Source organism: Cyprinodon tularosa, unplaced genomic scaffold (genome assembly GCF_016077235.1).
Source record: "Cyprinodon tularosa strain WSP-4 unplaced genomic scaffold, ASM1607723v1 ctg27, whole genome shotgun sequence".
NCBI lineage: Eukaryota > Metazoa > Chordata > Actinopteri > Cyprinodontiformes > Cyprinodontidae > Cyprinodon > Cyprinodon tularosa.
Window position 1 is genome coordinate 1,548,197 of NW_024038974.1, and position 20,433 is coordinate 1,568,629.

Below are 20,433 nucleotides of genomic sequence, written 5' to 3' on the forward strand. Positions count from 1 at the left end.
TGATTCCTGATAAAAAAAACAAAACACTGTTGATTTTTGTCAAATGACCAAAAGCCAATTTATAATTTTTCTGGGTTACAAACATCTCAAGTTTATCAAATTTTAAACATTTGGTGCTTAAGCCTAATAATGGATCCAATAACATTTAGTTTGTTAATCAATTTATAATACCAGAATGAATGCAAACTCTGCAGTGTTATTTTACTGACACTGAGAATATTCTTAACCACTAGGGGGAAACTATGATACACAATAAAATGTGTCAACATAAACCATCACTCTCACTTCACTAAGTTATATTCTAAGGGTAGATATGATGCTATAATTAAACACTAAGTGTTCAGACAAGTGCAGAAAACTGTATTGCACTCATGCAATGAAAGTTGCAGATTGCTCATGTTTGCTCATGGTATCTTTTTTTTTCTTTTCAATCAGGGTCAATGGATTCAATCACAGATGCAAATGCAGTAGCTTGTTTTTTTTTTTTTTTTTTTCTAAAATAAAGATAGCATTATGGTTTTTTTATTCTTCATATGCAAAAATAATGGTTTATATTAGGATTAAGTGATATTCTCAGTTTAGCCATTGCTTATGTTTTCCTTCGTTGGCTATTTCTTTTTCAATGAACTTTAAAATGTTAAACCACATTCAAATTTATAGAAATTTATATCCACTTAAAAGAAAAATAAACATTATTGCAATAAACATGTTCTTATTTTTTTAAAATGCTACATTTGCATATAAAAGGAAAAAAAAAAGAGTAGGTTGCATTTTAACCAATCAAATCACATATTCTGTCAGTGTAAGAATCATTTTGGGTAGAAATTTACATTTAAGATGTTAGAAAGTTAAATATTCAAAATGTTTAGGTGCTTTTGAAAAACAAAACAAAAAAAATATCAATTTCTTTCAAACCTGGGAAGAAAAAAACTTAGTCAATATGGGGACGAGTTTATGAAGAAAAATTGTAGACCAAGAACCATCAACTCTTGTCAGTCTAAGTCACACTATAACAGCTCTACTGTTGCATGCAACATCCAATTAGCAACAGTGAAACTGTCTCACATTCAGATGGTTCACTGTAGCCTTACTGTTTCTACCACAACCAATATACTGTGGTGAAGTAGTGATTCCCATACACAGCCTGTTATGTATGGGAAGCTAAACCAGCAGCTTTGTTTCATAAATCTGAAGATTAATCACAGTGTGTGGGGTCCTCACCGGTCCTAAACAACAAGAACGGAGGATCTGCAGTGTTTCCTAACCATGGAGTTTCAGATGGCTAACTCCATCAATAAGGAATTTTGATATATAAAAACTTAAAGAATGATTTGCTGGACGTCTTGGGGGAAAAAAAGACACAAAATCCAGTTGATTATAAAATTATCTATGACTTCTACATCCTGTTTAGAGTTGCAGTATAGGCTGACCGGATTCCAGCAGTCACTGGGTAGGGGCTGCCATTTACCTTTGATTATTTATCAAAAGATTTTGATAATATATTATAGAATGAGTTTTTTCTTCACTTCTTACCAAAAAAAAAAAAAAAAAAAAAAAGATTTACAGAATAACTTCAAACTGAAAAAAACCCCTGCCTGTATATAAATGTACTTCCAGTTGTACAAAATTCTAAATGGCATGAAAATGTGCACCGATGCACACCAGTGTGCAACATATTGCAGAAACCAACGTTGCAGATTTTTCTACTCCTTTCAAATATAGTTAGATGATTAATGTGAAAATTGCTGCTGTGGTGATCATAAAAGCTCACTGGTAAAAAAACAAAAACCTAAATAACATATCTTTATGAAGACCTGTTTTAAAATTGACCCATTGAGGAAGCTCTCTGCTGAGCAACATTTTACAATAACCTAAAAATAGTTTTTTTTTTTTTTGAGTGCTGGTTTTCCTGAGTAATACAAACTAACTCTGCAATACATGGAAGTGACATGCAGGAAACAAGACTGCATATGATGTATTTCACACAACACACTCTTAACCAAAGGTCATATCTCTCACACATCTGAAGGGCTCAAAGCTTCCAGGAAGTACATGCAGTAAAACTCATCTGCTTCAGGGAGCATCTGCTCAGAAGCGCATGGGATGTCAGGGGCGACAGGCCTCTCTGGGTTTTGCCGTTCCCCTCCATCATGATCAACACCTACCAGACCAGCGTGGCGCTGCCTCAGGCGCCTCCACCGGTGCCTCCTCGCCTTGGCAGATCTCAGCCGGTCCTCATCCCAGCTCCTCTTCCTTCACCAGGCCAAAGCAAAAGTCTTCTGCGCTTTTTGGTTTGTGTGGTGGTGCTGCAATTGTTCCTATCTGTTGTAGGATTTTTTTATCTTTACTACAATGAAAGACAAATTTCACAAGTAAGTAGCACATTTGTTCTTGTTTTTTTTTTATTCAATACAGAAAAAAATTACTTTTATACTAGTCTTTAGCTGAGCACCATGTTTAAATCTCCTTTTTTAAATAACAATCAGAAGCCAATAACATATGAGGCAGGTACTGATACGGATTCAAGCGTTTGCTCTCATGTACAATTTTGTGTTAAATGCACAGGAAATCCTCCTCTAAATATGACACAAACATCACACCTCATGCATTTGTATTCTTCCCCCCTTCTTCAGCGTTCTGTAAAAGTAGATCTAATACAGCATGGGGGGAATTGTTTTTGTCTGTTGCTCTTTTGATATATATCTTTTTTTCTTGTTCTTTCAGGCAACCTACTCCTCGCCACAAAGAAGAGGTACATTGATTTTACTGATTAGAGCTGTATTTGTTTCTCTAGAGAGAAAAGACAGATAAAGAAACTTGACATGCATTTGTTTTTTTTTCCCTTTTCCAGTTGGTGCTCCCCCCATTGGAAAACAGGAAACAACCTACAGAGCCCTAGCATCCATGGTAGTGAAGAATTCATCCACTCTATACGGGGATCGATGTAAGAAAATTCACATTTCTTATTAAACTTCCATTCTAAGAGTATATTTCAACGTTTGCTTGAATCTTTTAACTTTTTCTTTCTAGCTGGTTATATCGAGTGGGACATGCAGCACTCAGTTTTTAAGAACATCAACTACTTCCACAACAGCTGGCTGACTATCCTTGAGCCTGGCATCTACTTTGTCTACTCCAAGGTGACATTCTCCAAGGGAAGCTCCATCACCCCGCTGGTCAGCTTGGTCAAGCTGAGGAAGAGCGAGAAGGAAGAGGAGAAATCAGTGATGATCGCCTACTGCAGCCTGAACAACGATATGAAATCTGGGTCCAACCCTCATATGTGCACAGCCACACAGCAGGACATGATTGAGCTGGAAAGAGGAAACCAGCTCAGCATCTGGGTGGAGGACCGCTCACTTGTGGACTATGATATCTCTGCAATAAGCTTTGGGATGTATAAGGTGTAGGACCCACAATGCACCAGGACTCCAAAAGAGGGATCTGCGACTATGGATGGGATATAGATACTAAGAATACTCAAAGGAGTGGATCAACGAACCTTTTTTGTGACATAGACACATTTACAAACTATAATTTATTAAATATATTGTGTCCTTATTTGTTTTGTCAATGATTACTTTATATTTATTAATGTAAGATGAATTATATTTAAAATATTTTTGTATACAATCTAAAATAATCTGTTTGGCTTTTTTTTTTTTTGTCCATTTCAAGAATCAACATCCTTGCGGTTTAAATTTAGGATTGCAGTTACAGCGGGCTCTGGTAGAATATTTCTTCAGAAGAAAACTGAGCATTTGAGAGTGAAAAAAACCAACACTTTTTAATGACACAAAGCAGATAAACTGCTTCCTCTTGCTCAGAATGAACCACTGTGGTTTTGATTTTCTAGGGCAGCCAACAAAAACCAAAAATGCCCTAAAGATGGAAAGCATCTCTAGAAATCTAATGAGGCCATCTTTGTTTGTCATTGGGTAATATTTTCCCATTAATTGGCAACTTCATTTAGGTTTACAAATTTATTCTTTGACTTTCTAAAACAGAGAAGAACCACGTGGGAAAAACATAAAAAACAGCCTGGTAGTTTTTCCTGCTGAAGGGTTTGCTGGATGGCAGCAGTTCATGGAGATGATGTGAAAAGCTTCTGAGACTATTCAGACATCTGTTCAAGGAGCAGCTCTGAAGCAGATCCAGGAAACTTTAGAGACCCTTGTCTTGTCTGTAATACCGCATCATTGCCCTCAAATGTTTTAATTCCTCCTTCAGATTTTCATATATCCCCAGTGCTCCATTTTGGTTGACATGACTTTTAGAGCAGCAAGGCACGGCGTTGGAAGGAACTTGAGCATTTTTCTTTAGCTTTGAAAGTTATGTCAGTGGTGCTTCAATCATGTTTCCTACAGATCTGCAAAAACGGACAGAGCAAGCAAAGGGACTGTATTCACTGCAATTACAGGAATTTGGGCAAGCATATCCCAGCAGGATAATTCCATGCTGCACAGAGATCCTTTAAAACGCTTGAGATTAATAAAACATTTATTCCATGTGTTAAAAAACAATTATAAACATTTATATAGAGAGTCATTACGATCATGTTAGAATGCCCAGGCTCAGAATGTCTTATTTCACTGTAAAACCGAACTAGAAATATGTCAGCATTTCTTAAATTAAGTGTATATACCCTTAATTTGAGTAGGTAAAAAAGATGATCTGCCAATGGAATGAGTATTTTTACTCTTAAAATAAGATAGATAAAATGCACTTGAAATAAGACAAAGCAATTGTTTTTACCTTATTTAAATGCAAATTTTCTTGTTCCATTGGAAAAGTGTCTCACTTTTCTCCTAAACTGAAGAAAAAATCAGTTATTCATATTTCAATAGTTTTTCCAGTGTTATTATTCTTTATTTTGTAAAGGTGTATCAAAGTGTGTTTCATAATAAAATCAGGATAAGCAATAGCCTTTTAACTCATACCAGTTTTTTTAAGAGGCTTTAGGTGTTTAAAATTAGTTTCACATTGTTTCGTCATGTTAAATAATGAGTAATCTGCTAATTAAAGCATTTCCTCCAAGTAGGAAGCCAAGGTAGGGAGTAAAACAAGGTTTAAAATTAAAAGCAGTACTGAATGATTAATTTATATAGTGAGCGAAACACTCTAAACTGTGGGTCAAAGTTGGCACGTAAAACGTGCTTTTTAAATGGATTACCACGGCTCGGAAAGTGTGAATCTCCATAGAGGCGTGCAGGTGCAGAGGAAACCCACTCTTACAGTATCTGTTGCATCTCTAGTCACTCCTTCCATCGTGTAAAGGGTTTCTTGATAGCAAGGCTGAACAACCTACAAATTCCTGCCTTGCACATACCTGCCTACCAGTTATGGATTTCCATTACTTATTCATGGTTTAAACTGACTTTCAATCCAAACTCCACTTGTTATATTAAACTTTTATTAAAAGAACAATCAAACCAAACATACAGTACAGAATGTTGAGAAAATAAAAGGATAAAATACTTGCAACAATCTTTGCATAGAAATAGCTTTAAAAAAAAAAAAAAAAAAAAAAAAATCAGCGGTGTGGAAATACACCTTTAAGTGCTTACAGAAGCTATTGAGAAATTTGAATTACAGTGTGTGGTGCTTAATGGAAACAGTCAGCTTTTTTTAATAACTGTTTTTATTTAGAGAGGGGTGGGGGTGCATCACTGCAACGTCACCGATGAAAGTGTCCCACAGTTAAAGATCTAGCTGGTGAGCTCAGATGTTCTTCAGCTTCAAATTTACACCTCTGCAGACCAGAGAGCGTCAAACTGACAAACGCTACAAAGTGCTGCAAAGTTTCTGTAATGAGGTGTATGCAACAACAAAAAAGAAAACTAAAACAACAAAAAAAAGAACAAAAACCGCCACCTCCCACGCAGCAGCAGACAAATTCAACAGTTTTGATTATTTGCATGAGAACAAATATTAACCTCAGCTTTTTCTTTTTTTTTTTTTTTTGCCAAGACAATCAATTGAATAAAGCTAAATAAAATACCAAACAGTAATGGTGGCCTGGAGCGTTATTTTGGGGGTTGGGTAGTAAATGAATTCAGTCCTCAGTGTTGCGGGTTGTTTTGAATCTGAACGATCACTGCTGGTTTTAATGCAGACGTCTCTCGGTAAAGCAGTCACTTTTTGCATTATAGTTACATTCACTCAGTTCTGTGCAGCACAGCGACACCACAGAACTGTGTAGCCAGTTCACACGCTCGTCCCCCCATGAGGAAATGTACCGCGGCCCGTCCTCAGAAAGAGGCCACGACCTTAAATAGAAAGATAAGCGCTGTTTTTTTGTTGTTTTTTTTTTTAAACCCAACATACACAACATTATAACTCTAAGCTTGACACTTTGAATATATTTCATGTATTTAGTCCCAGTCGGTCTTCAACTCTTTTGGTTTTCAGACCCATTCGGGAGGCACTTGGAAATGTTAACAATATTCCACACAAACATCTGTTTACTTCCTCTGTTCCCAGACAGAAATCTTTTAAATTCTCAATGCAAACATAACTACTTATTTGCTATTTCCTCTTTAGCAACACAAACACGTCAGGGCTTTCTTTGTAAAAAATAAGGCTTCTATCATATTTTAAATTCTTGGGTTAGCAATAAATATAGAGTATATTTAAAAACCTCAAACAAAGAAAGGTTATGTATTTAATGTTAAAACGATTCTTCTTTATGCTTTAATGAGGGGTTACCTCTTTGTCAATTGTAATAATAACAGATGGTACAGTTAAGTCTTTCCTATTTTATTATGCAGATGCAATGCTTTGGATTATATATATATATGTCTGAGTATATAGCGATTATCGCATTTCTGATGCAGAATTCATAATGTAGAAAAACTGTACATCCATGCACTTTTTAAATAAACAGCATATAGCTGCGTTTGGAGGCTTAAATGAGTCTGGCTTTTATTAAAATCTTTGTATAAATCCCATAGACATAAACTACGTGAATCTTTGCTATGTTAAAAATCCTGTATTTTCATGAAAAACTTGTCGATACTTCTTAACAAGGAAGCCCTATGGTGATAAAATATAACAGTGACAAAGTCATGATTAGAGGAGAACGTTGTCAGTGGGGCGACTCGATGGCTTTTTACTCCTTTTCTATTTCAAAGACAGCAAAAGATTTCCTTTTTTTTCTCTCTTCTTCCGAAATCGCTCCATGAGCTGGATGGATCCTGCAGTCCATATGCTGAAGATTGCTTGAAACACGGAGGATTAGCCGAGCTGTGCAGGAGCAACAAGGCTGATACAGCTGGATCAGGAAGACGGATCGGATTCCATCACATTGTCAAACGGTGCATCAGGATGGAGGCGAAAGAAACTCGAAGTATCGTCTGTAATGTCTGACTTACTTTGACTGAAATGTGAAGACGGAAGACAGGCATACAAAAATAAACACGCAAAAAGTCTACTCCTGTGAACAAGGAGCTGTGGTGTGAGGACGGTTGGCTGTTTCAATGGTTGCTGTCCTCCCAGCCACAGTCGTTCTTCTGCTTACTCAGCTTTCTCACTAACTTTTCCAGCTCTTTACGAGACTTCTGCTCCTCCTCCAGAAACTGCTTCATCCACTTATTCTCCTGTAAAACATGAAGGATCAGAAGAACGGGGTCACTAATGGTTTTCTACTGCTTAGAGAAATTGCAATTATTCCATTCATCAATTACAGTGTCCTATAGATACCCTCTATGACGCGTTTCCATTTTTAAACTTTATAATAAAATCATGAAGTCATGTCAATGAGCTTTATATGACATCAACACAAAGTGCTGCTGCACACGTGTGCAGTGGAAGGAAGATGATACATGTTTAAGATTTTATTGGAAATCAAAAAGTGTGGCATGTATTTTTCAACCAACTAAATCCAATCTAACTGTCATGACAGATCAGAAAGAATCAACCTAAGGCACGGCAGTGGAGTAGGGTCTGACGACCCCAAAGGGCAAAGGGCCCCGTCTTTGCCTTTTGGGGTTGTCGGGTCTGCCTGTGCTGCGTTTAAGAGCACATCTGAGGAGACAACTGGACATTGAAATATTAAAGAATAGTCTAAGCAGCACAGATCAGACAGGAATGTGTTAGACCAACATCCTGTTGTCTTCACAGAGGGGGGTTTCCACAGAGCTGTTTCATGATCAATTTAGAGATCAAAGTCAGATCTGACTCTAACCACCAGCTGTTTGGACTGTCAAAACATTAGCTCCTCTACCAAGAAGCTGGTGGTAAAAGCTGATCTTAAGTCAAAATGATGGAGAGACGATCTCACTATGTTTCCTATTTCCTTCTTTTGAAATATCAACAAGTAGGAACGATGGGATACTAAAAACATTTTACAAGAAGAGGCATTTCAACTGATGAAAACAGGCGACTTGGAAAGGAACCCATTGGCTTTGGAAAAAAAGATTCCTATGATGATGGAATCAATGAAGAACTCCAATCTAAGCCTCGCCGTTACGTACTTCTCACGTCTAACTCAACTTTCTGAGCAATGGGTCACATGTTATCCAATGGATTCTGCTGAGAATTTACATCAGTAAGCATCTAACCTGTCAACTAATAGCTTAGTCAGAATGGGGCAATGCTAACTGCAGGGGGGCAGGATAAAAATTGACAAAAAAAAGTTATGATACTGAATCCTTAAACAGTTAATCATTAAGTAATTACACATTAAAGGCGGTAGTTTTTTCGTTTAAAGGAGATTTTAATTTATATATCTACATTTTTTGCAATATGTAATTTACTTCAGACGCACTTTAACTGTTAAAGGTATAGTGGAGGATTTTTGCAAATTCTTGAAAAGACCCGCCCTTTCCACTTTAAAAAAACAATGCACATGCACAACCCTGTACCCGTTCCTGAGGGGAAACACCTATTAAAAATCCATTTCTCATCGAGGAGGTGAGGAGACACAATGATAAGACTCTAGCTCGGATGGATCAATAGTGCACAAAATGGTAGAATTCTCTTTAGGACAAAAACAAAGACACTGAAGATAATTATCTTCATTTGCCCACCAGAACTGGGGGGAAAAAAAAAGAGTTTCTTAACAAGTGGAATTCAACATTGCTCATCTCACCCATATTTATATATAAAAGGTTTCCCCGCAAATAAGACTACTGGTACCGTATTTTTGCGACTAGAAGGCGCATATAAACGTCTTTTTTTTGTGTTGTGCTTGGCTGCCACGCAAATGGACAGAAACTGCCGCCTATGGTGATTTTTAAGAGAAAGACTCTTCCAGCTGGAGTCGTTATTAAGGCAAATGAAAAGGGCTGGATGGATGAGGAGATGATGAAAGAGTGGCTGAGGGAGGTGTATGTAAGGAGACCACGTGGTTTTTTCCACGCATCACCATCGCTGTTAATCTGTGACTCCATGCGTGCCCATCTCACAGCTGATGTGAAAAACAAGGTGAAACAAATGAACGCTGTGCTTGCTGTTATTCCGGGAGAACTGACAAAGGAACTTCAACCGCTCGACATCGGTGTGAACCGGCCGTTCAAAGTAAGGCTGCGAGCGGCATGGAAGCGATGGATGAAAGACGGAGACCACAGTTTCACGAAAAGTGGAAGGCAGCGCCGGGCAAGTTACGCCACCGTTTGCGGATGGATTGTAGATGCTTGGACTAACGTGTCTGCTGGCTCTGTTGTTCGAGCTTTCGCAAAAGCCGGCATTATTTCCGAGGAGCCGCACGGCACGGAAAGTGACTCTGACAGCGAAGGGGAAATTGGCATGTCTGATTTAGCGCAGCTGTTAAATTCAGAAACAGAGGATGATGACTTTGATGGGTTCAATTAATACTTTGTAATAAATACATGAATAAAGCACAATCATACTCAGTTTTGCTCCCGCTCTATTTTTAAATACGCAGTAGAGGTATTTAAAAACCTGCGCCCTATAATCTGGTGCGCCTTATGTGTGTGTTAAATACAGTAATGGCACACATAACTGAGACTGTGCCTTTTAGTACAGTGCGCCTTATGGTCGTGAAAATACGGTACATTAAAAAAAATCATGACATGCTTGTATGTGTGTGAGCTGCAGTGGAAATGTGGACATGTTTGCAGGGTAAATAAGGATCTATGGCAACTGTATAACTACTAACGATGCAAATTACAAAATAAATAAACGCATCTTCCCTGAAAGTTACAATATCGAGGTAGATAACTATTACTAGCAGTGATGTGAAGTGGATTTTTCCGAATCGTGTGCAAAACTTTTGTCGAGTAGAAACTTCGCAACCGAGGCATCAATGGAAACCCCCACCTGCGATTTCAGTGTACGCCATCATGTGAAAGAATCTCCCAAAAAAAACTGGTCTTGTTTCTCGGCCTCACAAGAGAGAAAGTTGAACTTCAATGAGTTAAACTTCAATGACGCTCACCACACATGTAAGCCTGAAAGTGTGCATGTGCAAAAAAGATAGCTAACTGGGGACGAGCACATAGGACGGCCTTACATAAACATATCACCAGGATGATTGAAAATTAGAAGGACCACTTATTGAGATGATCCACCCAGAAAAAGTACATCCCTCACTATACCTTTAAATAGGTTAAGAAAAGTTTGCAACCACTGCTTAATTGCTGATTCAGGTTGTTATACCAATGCTTCCAGCTTACCTTTTTCAACTCATGAACCTCATCCTTTAAAGCATAAACTGCATCAACCAGGCTCCTGCAAGTTCAAATATGAAAAGATTGATATTGTATAACAAAATGCAAGCAGTAATTTATAGAGTTCTGCAGTCTGCTTCTTTTATTGTAAGAAAATGCTAAAATAGGATAGGCTTTCATTGATGAAAGCAACGACATACTTTTCCTCTGTCACCGTCTGTCCGTTGCTTTTAATTTCTTCCACAATGATCTTCTCTTCTTCAGGAAGTAGGACCTGGGGGATACACTCTTTCCGCACAGCTGCACACGTATACACGGAAAAACAGGTGAGCTTTTGCTTAATATAAAACATTTTGATTTATCTCTGTGTAATCCACACACCTGTGGTGGTCTGATGAAGGCTGGCTCCTGTGCAATAAGCCTCAATCACCCGAAGTATCTGAGCGTCCTCCTCCAGGGCAGCTGTGCCTATCAAGGAGCCTATGGGTTTTAATTCAAAGAATGGCACTATACCTTTTGTTTTGTTTGCAATAAAACAAGCAAGGTGCATTTCCCTCATCTACAGTATGAACAAACTATAAATGCTACCTTAGCATGTATAAATTGTGTTTGTGCTGTTTAGACAATCAAACATCATGATCAACATGTTTTCAACCAACGGAAAGATGCATAAAAATTTTAATTGATTTAAAAATGTTATTACATATATTAAGGCTGTGCAGTGTTCCCCAAAAATCAAAATATTTTTGTGAGAAAGTTAAATGTGATGTCACCAAAAATCATCTGCCCAAGCGATTTGAAAATATTTTTTTTTTTTTTTTTTTTTTATTGAGATTGTCCAGCCCAAAATCTATATCAAACATAAAATCATAGCATGGTGGTTTTTATTCGGGCCGCAACTAACGATTATTTTGCAAATCGATTAATCTGTCGATTATTTTTTTGATTAGCCGATTAATAATCGGATAGCCAAAGGTTCTTAAAGAAGACATTTTACAAATATCAAACAAGATAAACTTAAACTTTTCCACTTGAGATGTTCTGAATAGACCAGATTGACAGACGAAAAAGATTTTTATCTTAATGCTAAATGTTTACATATTTTTTGTACAATTTTGGTTTAATTGGTGAGACGCTCTGTCAGCTAAAGACACATTTTAGAGTCTCTACTCTCCATTTAACGACTAGTTGAATACTAAATCAGTTGACGATTATTTCAATAATTGATTAATCACGATTAATCCAATGAATTGTTTCAGGACTAGTTTATATCAGCCTCTTATCTAATAAAATGCTTTCTAATCACTGGTCCCTCAATGCCGGTTTTGAAATCATGATGCTTAGCTTTTAAGCACAACATCAGCTCTATGTATTTGCATTTACATTTATTAATCAATGGCTGTTATTTGGCACTGTGGTGATTTCATCACTGATCAATAGGATTTTTCTTCCCCCCAAAAAAATACTTATTGCCATTTTTTGCCACAACCTTCTCCAACCTAAATAACTGTTTCTAAATGAAAAGCCAAACTCCAATTGAGATCTTAGATTTGCACAAACTAGGGAGTGATTTATTATGATAGTGGTGTAAATAATTTATCACCATAAATCTCAATAGTTTGTGGTTCTCCCTCTCAAAAATCTAGATAGCCTCTTAAAATATCCCAATCTACTGAGATGTTGTTTCTTTAATTAAAAATTCAGCTTTGCTTAAAAAAAAGTGAACCATCATCTTGAACATTTGTAACTTTAAGTAAAGACTAAGAAGTAAGGAGGACTTAGAGAGTCACTGATAAAGAAAACAAAACATTTAAATCATGCAATCTGAAATCCAAATTAAATAGTATTTTCTAGTTACATATTTTAAATTGAACAATTAAAGAAGAATTATAAATTGTATTTGTTAATCCATCATTAAGTACTGGAATTTGAAAATGTATTTTCAACCCTATTTGTAAATGGAAATCTAAAAAAGAAAATTCATAAATCTGATTATAAATACCATCCCATATAACACATTTAAAAAAGTAATTCCTTATCAATTTCTATTTTATTTTTCAACTTGCATTTTCATCCTTACTGAAATTGTATTTTGTTTTTCTTTACCTGCTCCAATTGACCTTTTCTGTGACCCTTCTGGTCCACCGCCATGTTTGGTATAAAAAAATGACCAAAGAGTGAGCTGGTTACATCTCAGGAACAACTTTGATTCTTTTAACAATTTAAGGAAGGATTTGAAAATGTCGGTTGACAAAGAAGACGGAAAAATCATTGATATTTTTAAATGTGTGATTAGGAAAGGTATTTATAACCAGATTTATGAATTTTAATTTTTAAATCTCCATTTAGGAATAGAGTTTGAAAATACATTTTCAAGCTGCACTACTTAATAATGGATCAAAACATATAATTTACTATTCCTCTTTGATAATTCACTTTAAAATGTGCAGTTAGAAAATGCTTTTGAAAATGCAGGATTTAAATGGCTGGTTTTATTTTTCAGTGCCTCTCTAGGTCCTCCATAAATAATTATACAACAAGGTTATTCAAACACTGCTTCTACTTTGCTCTATAAAACTAATATAGAAAGAGTAAAGCTTAGATGACAGCAACGATGTTTAAATCTATGTAATTGAGGATTTCTAATCAGGATCAGGAGGTATAACAACCTAATAGTTCTTTAAAAGTGTCTGCAATTAAAGACGTTGCCTTAATGTGGAAATATTCTATAAGAATTCATGGATAATTTAAATTTTTTTACCACTAAAACATGGAAATCTGTAAATCACAGCAGTGTCTTAGAGAATTGAGATATTCTAAAATTCAATTAATGAAGCACAGAGAACAGGAGAAAGCTGGAAGTAAATATAAGCCCATGTTGCAAATGCTGCACATAGTACGTTGATAAAACTGATGTATGACATTACGGTCATTACGTTTTTAAAGACTTTTCATAAATAAAATAAAGGGCCTCTTTAGTTAAAGAACGTTATATTTGGAAATTTAGTTGAAGAAAGGTTCCTGTTCGGGTTGAACTGGTAGAATAACATCCATTAGAGTGAAACTCTTACTTTTCCTTATCTGAAACTCGTCATCAGAGGGCTTGCGTTCTTTCTTCCTGTTGCCGGGCAGGAACTTTTTCATTGGTCGTGGGCTTTTACTGGAGTCCTGTAGGAGCACAATAACAAACTCAATGAATTTCTGTAAACACAAACATCTCAGATCTACACAGAGCTGAAACATGAGGCTCCAGTCCAAACAGATTGCAAGCTTATGGGGATGTGCATCCCGAATGTACACACAGTGAAGAAACAAAAGGACCATCAACAAACAGGGCAGCAAGCATGAGTTAACCAAGACCAAACTGGCAGGAAAACGTCTCTGAGTAGAACTACACTCTGCTTAAAGCTACAGTGTGTAACTTTTAGCGACATCTAGCGGTCAGACTGCAGACTGCAGCAACATGAACATCTCCCCCCCACCGCTTCTCCCCCCCAACAGTACAGCGAGCGTTACGGGACAAAATGTCTTCCACGACGTCCGCATCACCTACCTTCTCAAGTGATGAGGTTTGTTTACATAGATAATTTTACAGATAGTATTTCATTAGTCTGTGTAGGGTATAGATGTAGACTTAAGATAATAAATATACCAGTTATTTTTTCTACATCGTTGTGAGGTTTTGGTGCTCTCGCAATCGCAAGTTTGTTGGCTCTGCGCTGCCGTAGCGCAAAGATGTCTGCCTCCATGGCTGCGAGACCCGCTCCTATGTAATTATAAATAACGAATTCTAAGGCAACGCAAATATTAAGGTTAAGAGGCTGAGCTCGTAGATGATGATAAATAATATAGTTATGTATAATATATTACATTTCTGACTGTATATCCCTGTAATTATTACACACTGTAGCTTTAAAAGGATTTAATTACATGTACTAAAGGTCATATGCTGTATGTCTAACAATATTTATTCAAAAATATCTCCGCTGTTGACAACATATAAAGCGATGTAAAACTCATCTAACTACCAACTAAGTATTTTATCTCTAGTATCGCTGCAAAGCCTTTGAAATAAAGCCTTAACATTTAAAATTCTTTTTTTTATCTTTTAAATATCGAACCACAGAGATACGGTTTTATGAATATAAGGGTTAACTCTTCCTCCTGTGTTTTCATATATTTTATATAATTCTCAAAAAAAAAAAAAGTTTCCTCTGTGAAACATCAAAAACCAGATGTGGGATGAATAAATTCACAGAAAAAAACAAACAAAAAACAGTGAAGTCATTGTGTGACATGCTTATGTCAGCACTTGAGTAGTGAAAACAATAACTCATGGAATTTCTTTTGTTATTAGTAATTTGTCCCATGCAGTCACCCTGCAGGCATTACACAATGTTTGGAAATCAATGGTCCTCCTATTGTTTTAAAGCATTCATAGTAAAAGCTCATCTTTATATGAGTATAAATAGGGGGAAAAAAGCGTCAATGTTTTACATAAAATTTGGTGCTTTTGAATAGGATCTTGAAGATATTTAAAAAAAATTATCTTTTTGTTTTGTTTTAAATATGGGATTTAGTTAAAAGTATGTTTATGTGTAATTTAGTAAAAACACTGAATACTTCTTCAGTGCTAATTTAAGCCTAATTGCTGCCTGCAGCTAAAGCAAATGCTTGATGGTTAAATTTAGCCTTCACTTAAATAAATAAACTCTGATGTCACCGGTTCATTAATGGTTTAACACACTATTCCTTAGTGCATCCATGAGGGCTGGTGTTCTGTCAGACCAGCATACCCATAGTCAATACCCGTTTATCCCTTTTGTTTTGTTCGAGAAATACAATTTAAACTACGTCAACAGGTATGTATCCCTTTAGTCCTGTACAAAAAAAACTATTTAATTACTTACTTTTGGGTTATTTTTTGAAGCGTATGGTGATCTGAACTATGGGTATGATGGTCTGACAGGGTGTGCTGATCTGACAGAACACTGGCTCTAGCTAAACAAATCACCACAGTGCACACCTCTATTGATTGAGTTTTCATGTTACATAGCTGGAGAAACTTTTGCTGCAGTTTAGGTAAATTTGTTTTATATTTTATACTGTGCTCCTTGCACAAGCATGACGATCACATTAAAAGTAGGAAAAAGTGCACAAATAATCCACAGGTATGTCAATTTAAAAAAAAAATTAAATATGAGTAATATGTCTCACAGGCAGTTTTCCAGGCCGCTTGGAAAATCATTTGCATGATTATAGCGTGTAGAAGACTGCAGAAACCCATGCGCGGAAAGCAACTCTCGCTTTTTTGTCCTTTCTTTAGAATGTCACTTGAAATGACATCCTTTATTCTATGATGTCAACATAAGTAGTATGCTTATTCGATTGCATCCAAAAAAAATCCATCGCTGAGGGACAAACCCAACTAAGCTTTCCAGAAAAGTAGCTGCTCAGGTGGAATTTTATTGCTCCTGTGCGTCAGAATTTCGAAATATGAAAAAAAGAAAAAAAAAAAGGTATCGCTGGCTGACTGACTTGTCGCAGAGGGAATGGAGGGAAAAGAAAACTCGCAGGGCAACAGAAAACAGGAAACCAACAAGATGAGAATGAAAGAGAATGAGTAAAGCAAACAGAGCAATGGCATGTCAGCTCAACACGCGCACATACTCGCATACAGGCAACCCCCATCCCACCTCCCCTGCCCACATTTTGAACCACAAGCACACACACAGAAACATAGACACATCTAACCTTACCTTCATGATATAAGACATCCTCTAAAGAAGGCAGAACGGAAAAAGAGAAAAAAGGGGAAAAAATGTGCATGAAACATTACAATGAGTGAAGGGTTTGATGAGAGAGAGAACATTTCAAACACCCTTGCTGGATCAAAATTTTTCTCTTTGCAGAACAGGATGAATAACCTAACATTTAAGTGATAGAAAAAATTTAGAAAAAGACCATTAAAAAGAGGGTAAGCACAGTAATAGAATCTACTTTAAACTAATTTCAGATATCCAAACCTTAATTAAATGTATGCAGTTAATTAACAAACTTAAGCCTAAAATGTGATTTTTACCTTTTACCAAAAAAATAAAAAAATGTTCAAGAAAACTATGTAACTATGAAAGATTTATAAAGATTTATAAAAACCTGCAAACAAATTCTTTTGAATACAATAAATATCCTTGTACAACATATCTTTAAATTAATCTGTGCACCGGATTATTATAGTGCTCATCGACAACTTCCTGTTTCCTGGGTCTCTTTCTCGTCTCCTCCAAGAGAGAACAAGACATTCAAGGAAAGCAGATGTGCGTTCTTAAAAAGCTGCATGCAGGTGGCTAGTTGCTTAAACCTGCTTATTGAAAAACGGATATTATAAAAAGAATTTTTCTATAATTATTACAAAAAAATTGGTAAGCAATTAAAACCTTAATCTCTCATGGATATATCAATATGCTGTGAACAAGAGGGCAAGAAAGGACAGGAGAAAAATCAAAAGGCTAATGTGTGTAATTTTCATGACTAAAGAAAAAGAAATAAGGTAAAAAAGTCTCCATAACTGCATTTTATTTAAAGCAATTTGTTCTCATTCTCACAACGAATGCTAACAGGTATAAGTATAGAGGTTAGACCATGTGTTTATTAATGAAACAGAGTAGAAATGCGATTTGATGACCACAAATCTGTATTATATTTTTCTTTCTTTTGCCATTGAATGCACCAACCCTCAACAGATAACCTGATCTAACAAGACTATATCTGCAGAAGGGCTGAACGATCTTGCCAAAAATCAAGATTGTGATTATTTTCACGGCAACTGCCGTTTTATTTTGTTTATTCTTTTGCACTAACCTACGGTGGCCTGGAAGTGCACTAACCACAGGCATGTAGAGGTTTCATTTCAGGGTTTCCGTTTTTTTTCATGACCTGAATACTTGTCCAGAGTCCATTGCAGCAGGACTGTACTGTAACCTCTGTGTGCAAAACTATTTACTTCCACATGCATGCCAGGATTTGGCTTAAAATTTCTTCCCTTCTGTGTGGCGTTAAGAGCACTTCAAGACCTCCGCAGTAGATGGGTTATGCCGGAAATCACCAGCAGTAACATAACGATGACTGTGCAGAAAGTTTGCAAGCTTTTACAGAGTCCTCTTTGCATTTGCGATTTAGCTCTCTGCGCGACCTGAAAATGGCCAAACCACAACATGCACTGGAACTTTTTTGTGTTTGTGATCATTATGGTCAAAAAATAATGTCAGATTACCACAATATTGGAAAAGTGATATAGAATAAATAAGTTATGTATAAATTATGATCAAAGTAGAGGTACTCAGTAATTGGTCAGGCTATTTTGGAATTAGCAACTGTATCCGTGCAGTGTAGCATAGGCCTGCTGTTCTGCTCAGATGTGTCAGTCCCTTGTTTTCCTCATGGAAACATCCAATAAATGACCCGAAAAGTTAAACTCCGCTGAGTTTGTGGGCAACTCAACAAAGCCATGGTCATTGGTTTGGCTTTTGGTAGCTTTGGCTGCTACAAGTTCTGCTGGAAAATCAAAGCAGCATCTACAGATATCTGGTGAGAAGATTGAGGCGTGAACTGTCGTAAAATCTCTGGGTAAAGCGCAGCACTGACATTTTGCTCAATGAAAACCAGACAGCAACACAAGATAAAATGGCTCCCAAAACTATCCCTGACATTAAGTGGATCCACATTATTTCTCTAAACATTAAGACCTTGATTTCCCTATAAAATGGTAAATATGCCTTTACCAGGAAACAGGACTTTGAACAACTTTTTCCCCTTTAGGCCAAAACAGAACCTTGCGATGCCGTCTTTATTTTAGAAAAGGCTTAATCAAAGGGACGAGCTTGCTCTAGAGATGTTTGTGTGGGGGGGGCCTCTTGAAGCATCGGTTCAAGCTTATATCCCTGAGCAAACTTTAGAATGGGCTTTACTTCACAATCGCCTTAAGAGCTTCTTGTTTCTTATTTACTTTATTTCTGCACTAAAAATGATAAAACAATAAGGTATCTTTGCCTTAAATTTAAAAAGGAGTACAACATTAAATTAACTTGTCAGAAGCATGTTAGTTGCTTTATGTCGCCCTGCAAAATCTAACAAAATAACACATTTGTGGGATTAATAAACTTGATTAAAGGGCATAGTCATGCAAAATGACATTTTCTGATATTGCTCATGTGTCATAATGCTCCTTCCTTTATCGAACTCATACAAAAAGTGGCATTTGGCTCGGTTCATGCATCTCTGAGTAATCATCATGAGCTTTGCTCAGCAGCAGCCCCTCCCTGGCCTGTGAAAAACAGTGTTTACATAATAGCCCCCCTTAGGAGGCAGCTCCCTTAGCCATGCTTCAACACTGTAAATAAATGAACAATTTCTCTGATCAGGGAGGAGTGATGTGAGGCAGGGCGCGATGATTGTGGCTCAAGGTTAAGACGAAGTGACTTTTTTGTAACACCTGATCTGCACATGGGAGAAACTTTCCTTTTATTTTAGCTAATATCTAGGTCGTAAGAATCTGTTCTTTGGCCTAAAGAAGTCACAAGACTTTTTTCAGCCTGTATTAGAATTATCCATATTGTCACCAAAGTAAATATTCCACAAATCATACTGCTTTCTTCACCATAGGGAGAAAAAAAAGAAAAATCTCAACATGGATCCTGCTCTCTCAACAGAAATCGCAGATGCTACCTTAATAATTTTGCAAATAAAGGGAAAATAAATAACCTAAACAAAACATAATTTGACAACATTTTAACGATGTCTGAAGTATTATAATTTTATTGTGCTAAAAATTGAGAAATCTAAAATTAGCAAAATTAAAAACATGCAAACAACATTACTTGATATCGATACTACACCAATTAGGTACTGTATAGTATCCAGATACAGCATTTGAGTATCGATATATGCTATGGGGGCTGGAAAACAAGAGCTAATATTTCAAATAAAAATTCAAATGTTGTGTAAGGAAATATGTTTGCATCGATGTTGGCTTTTTCGTTTTCAAAATAACTAAAAAAGTTATGGACAGATTTTAATGACATTTTCAGGGAAGGTAAACATTGTGGCTGGCAACAAATTATTATATATTGGTGATGATCCGGATCACCATCTGGATCCAGGAATTTTTGGAAAGATTTTAAAAATGAAGTCACAATATGTCAGAGGAAATGTGCCCTCCCCAAGTGCTTTTCTAGTTTCGTCATATATTTTCCTACAGGTGACTTTGAACAACTTATAAAGATGATACAAGTCCTTTAATCTCTGGAGAACTTCATGGTGATGTATAGAATTCTAGTTACAGCGAGCAAGGACTATGTAACTTGCAGTGATTTTAAAGAAAATAAATATTTTCGTTCTAGTGGATTATAAAGTTCAATTGCTCTTTTTTATAGTTTTAAAACTTTCTTTAAAAGGTTTCAATGTTGTTTTAGAATCGAAAAGAAATTAGTTGAAATTTCACAATAATTAGAGGGAACCTTAACATTTTCTATGAATATAATTCATTAAAAAATCTGTCAAACTTCCTAACTAATCTGGCCTTATCTAAACAATGTGTTTATTTAGTTCCTTAGCAGTATATATGAAAAATCAAAAAGCAGTAAATGCAGAAAGAAAAAAAAACATAAAAAATTCAAATGTTTTGTCTATTTTATAAAACTAAACTTGTAAGTCTTTCTCCCCTTTTTTTATGTTACATAATTTGCATACTTTTTTGGGCTAGAGATGCACTCAAAGGATATAGATGAGGGAAGTGATAAATCGA

General features: G+C 36.2%; 2 protein-coding genes across 2 annotated transcripts in view; one reads left to right on the forward strand and one right to left on the reverse strand.

The window, feature by feature from the left end:
- The first annotated feature begins 1,983 nt into the window (after positions 1 to 1,983).
- cd40lg (CD40 ligand) lies at positions 1,984 to 4,681 on the forward strand. The gene is made up of 4 exons (XM_038289477.1): positions 1,984 to 2,372; positions 2,725 to 2,752; positions 2,852 to 2,944; positions 3,031 to 4,681. The coding sequence occupies exons 1-4, from the start codon at positions 2,151 to 2,153 to the stop codon at positions 3,408 to 3,410; spliced, it is 723 nt and encodes a 240-aa protein (XP_038145405.1). The 5' UTR covers positions 1,984 to 2,150; the 3' UTR covers positions 3,411 to 4,681.
- A 957-nt stretch (positions 4,682 to 5,638) lies between these two features.
- The window catches only part of arhgef6 (Rac/Cdc42 guanine nucleotide exchange factor (GEF) 6), a 53,136-nt gene continuing 38,341 nt past the window's right edge, over positions 5,639 to 20,433 (reverse strand). The window contains exons 17-22 of the mRNA XM_038289523.1: positions 16,391 to 16,411; positions 13,703 to 13,799; positions 11,013 to 11,099; positions 10,832 to 10,931; positions 10,638 to 10,692; positions 5,639 to 7,598 (exon numbers count right to left, since the gene is read on the reverse strand). Coding sequence (XP_038145451.1) covers positions 7,476 to 7,598; positions 10,638 to 10,692; positions 10,832 to 10,931; positions 11,013 to 11,099; positions 13,703 to 13,799; positions 16,391 to 16,411 — 483 coding nt within the window. The 3' untranslated portion in view covers positions 5,639 to 7,475. The remainder of the gene's footprint in view (positions 7,599 to 10,637; positions 10,693 to 10,831; positions 10,932 to 11,012; positions 11,100 to 13,702; positions 13,800 to 16,390; positions 16,412 to 20,433) is intronic.

Coding starts and splice junctions, on each gene's coding strand:
- cd40lg (XM_038289477.1), top strand. CDS start 2,151: ATGATCAACACCTACCAGACCAGCGTGGCGCTGCCTCAGGCGCCTCCA. Junction 2,753..2,851: donor CTCCTCGCCACAAAGAAGAG/GTACATTGATTT, acceptor TCCCTTTTCCAG/TTGGTGCTCCCCCCATTGGA. Junction 2,945..3,030: donor CACTCTATACGGGGATCGAT/GTAAGAAAATTC, acceptor TTTTCTTTCTAG/CTGGTTATATCGAGTGGGAC.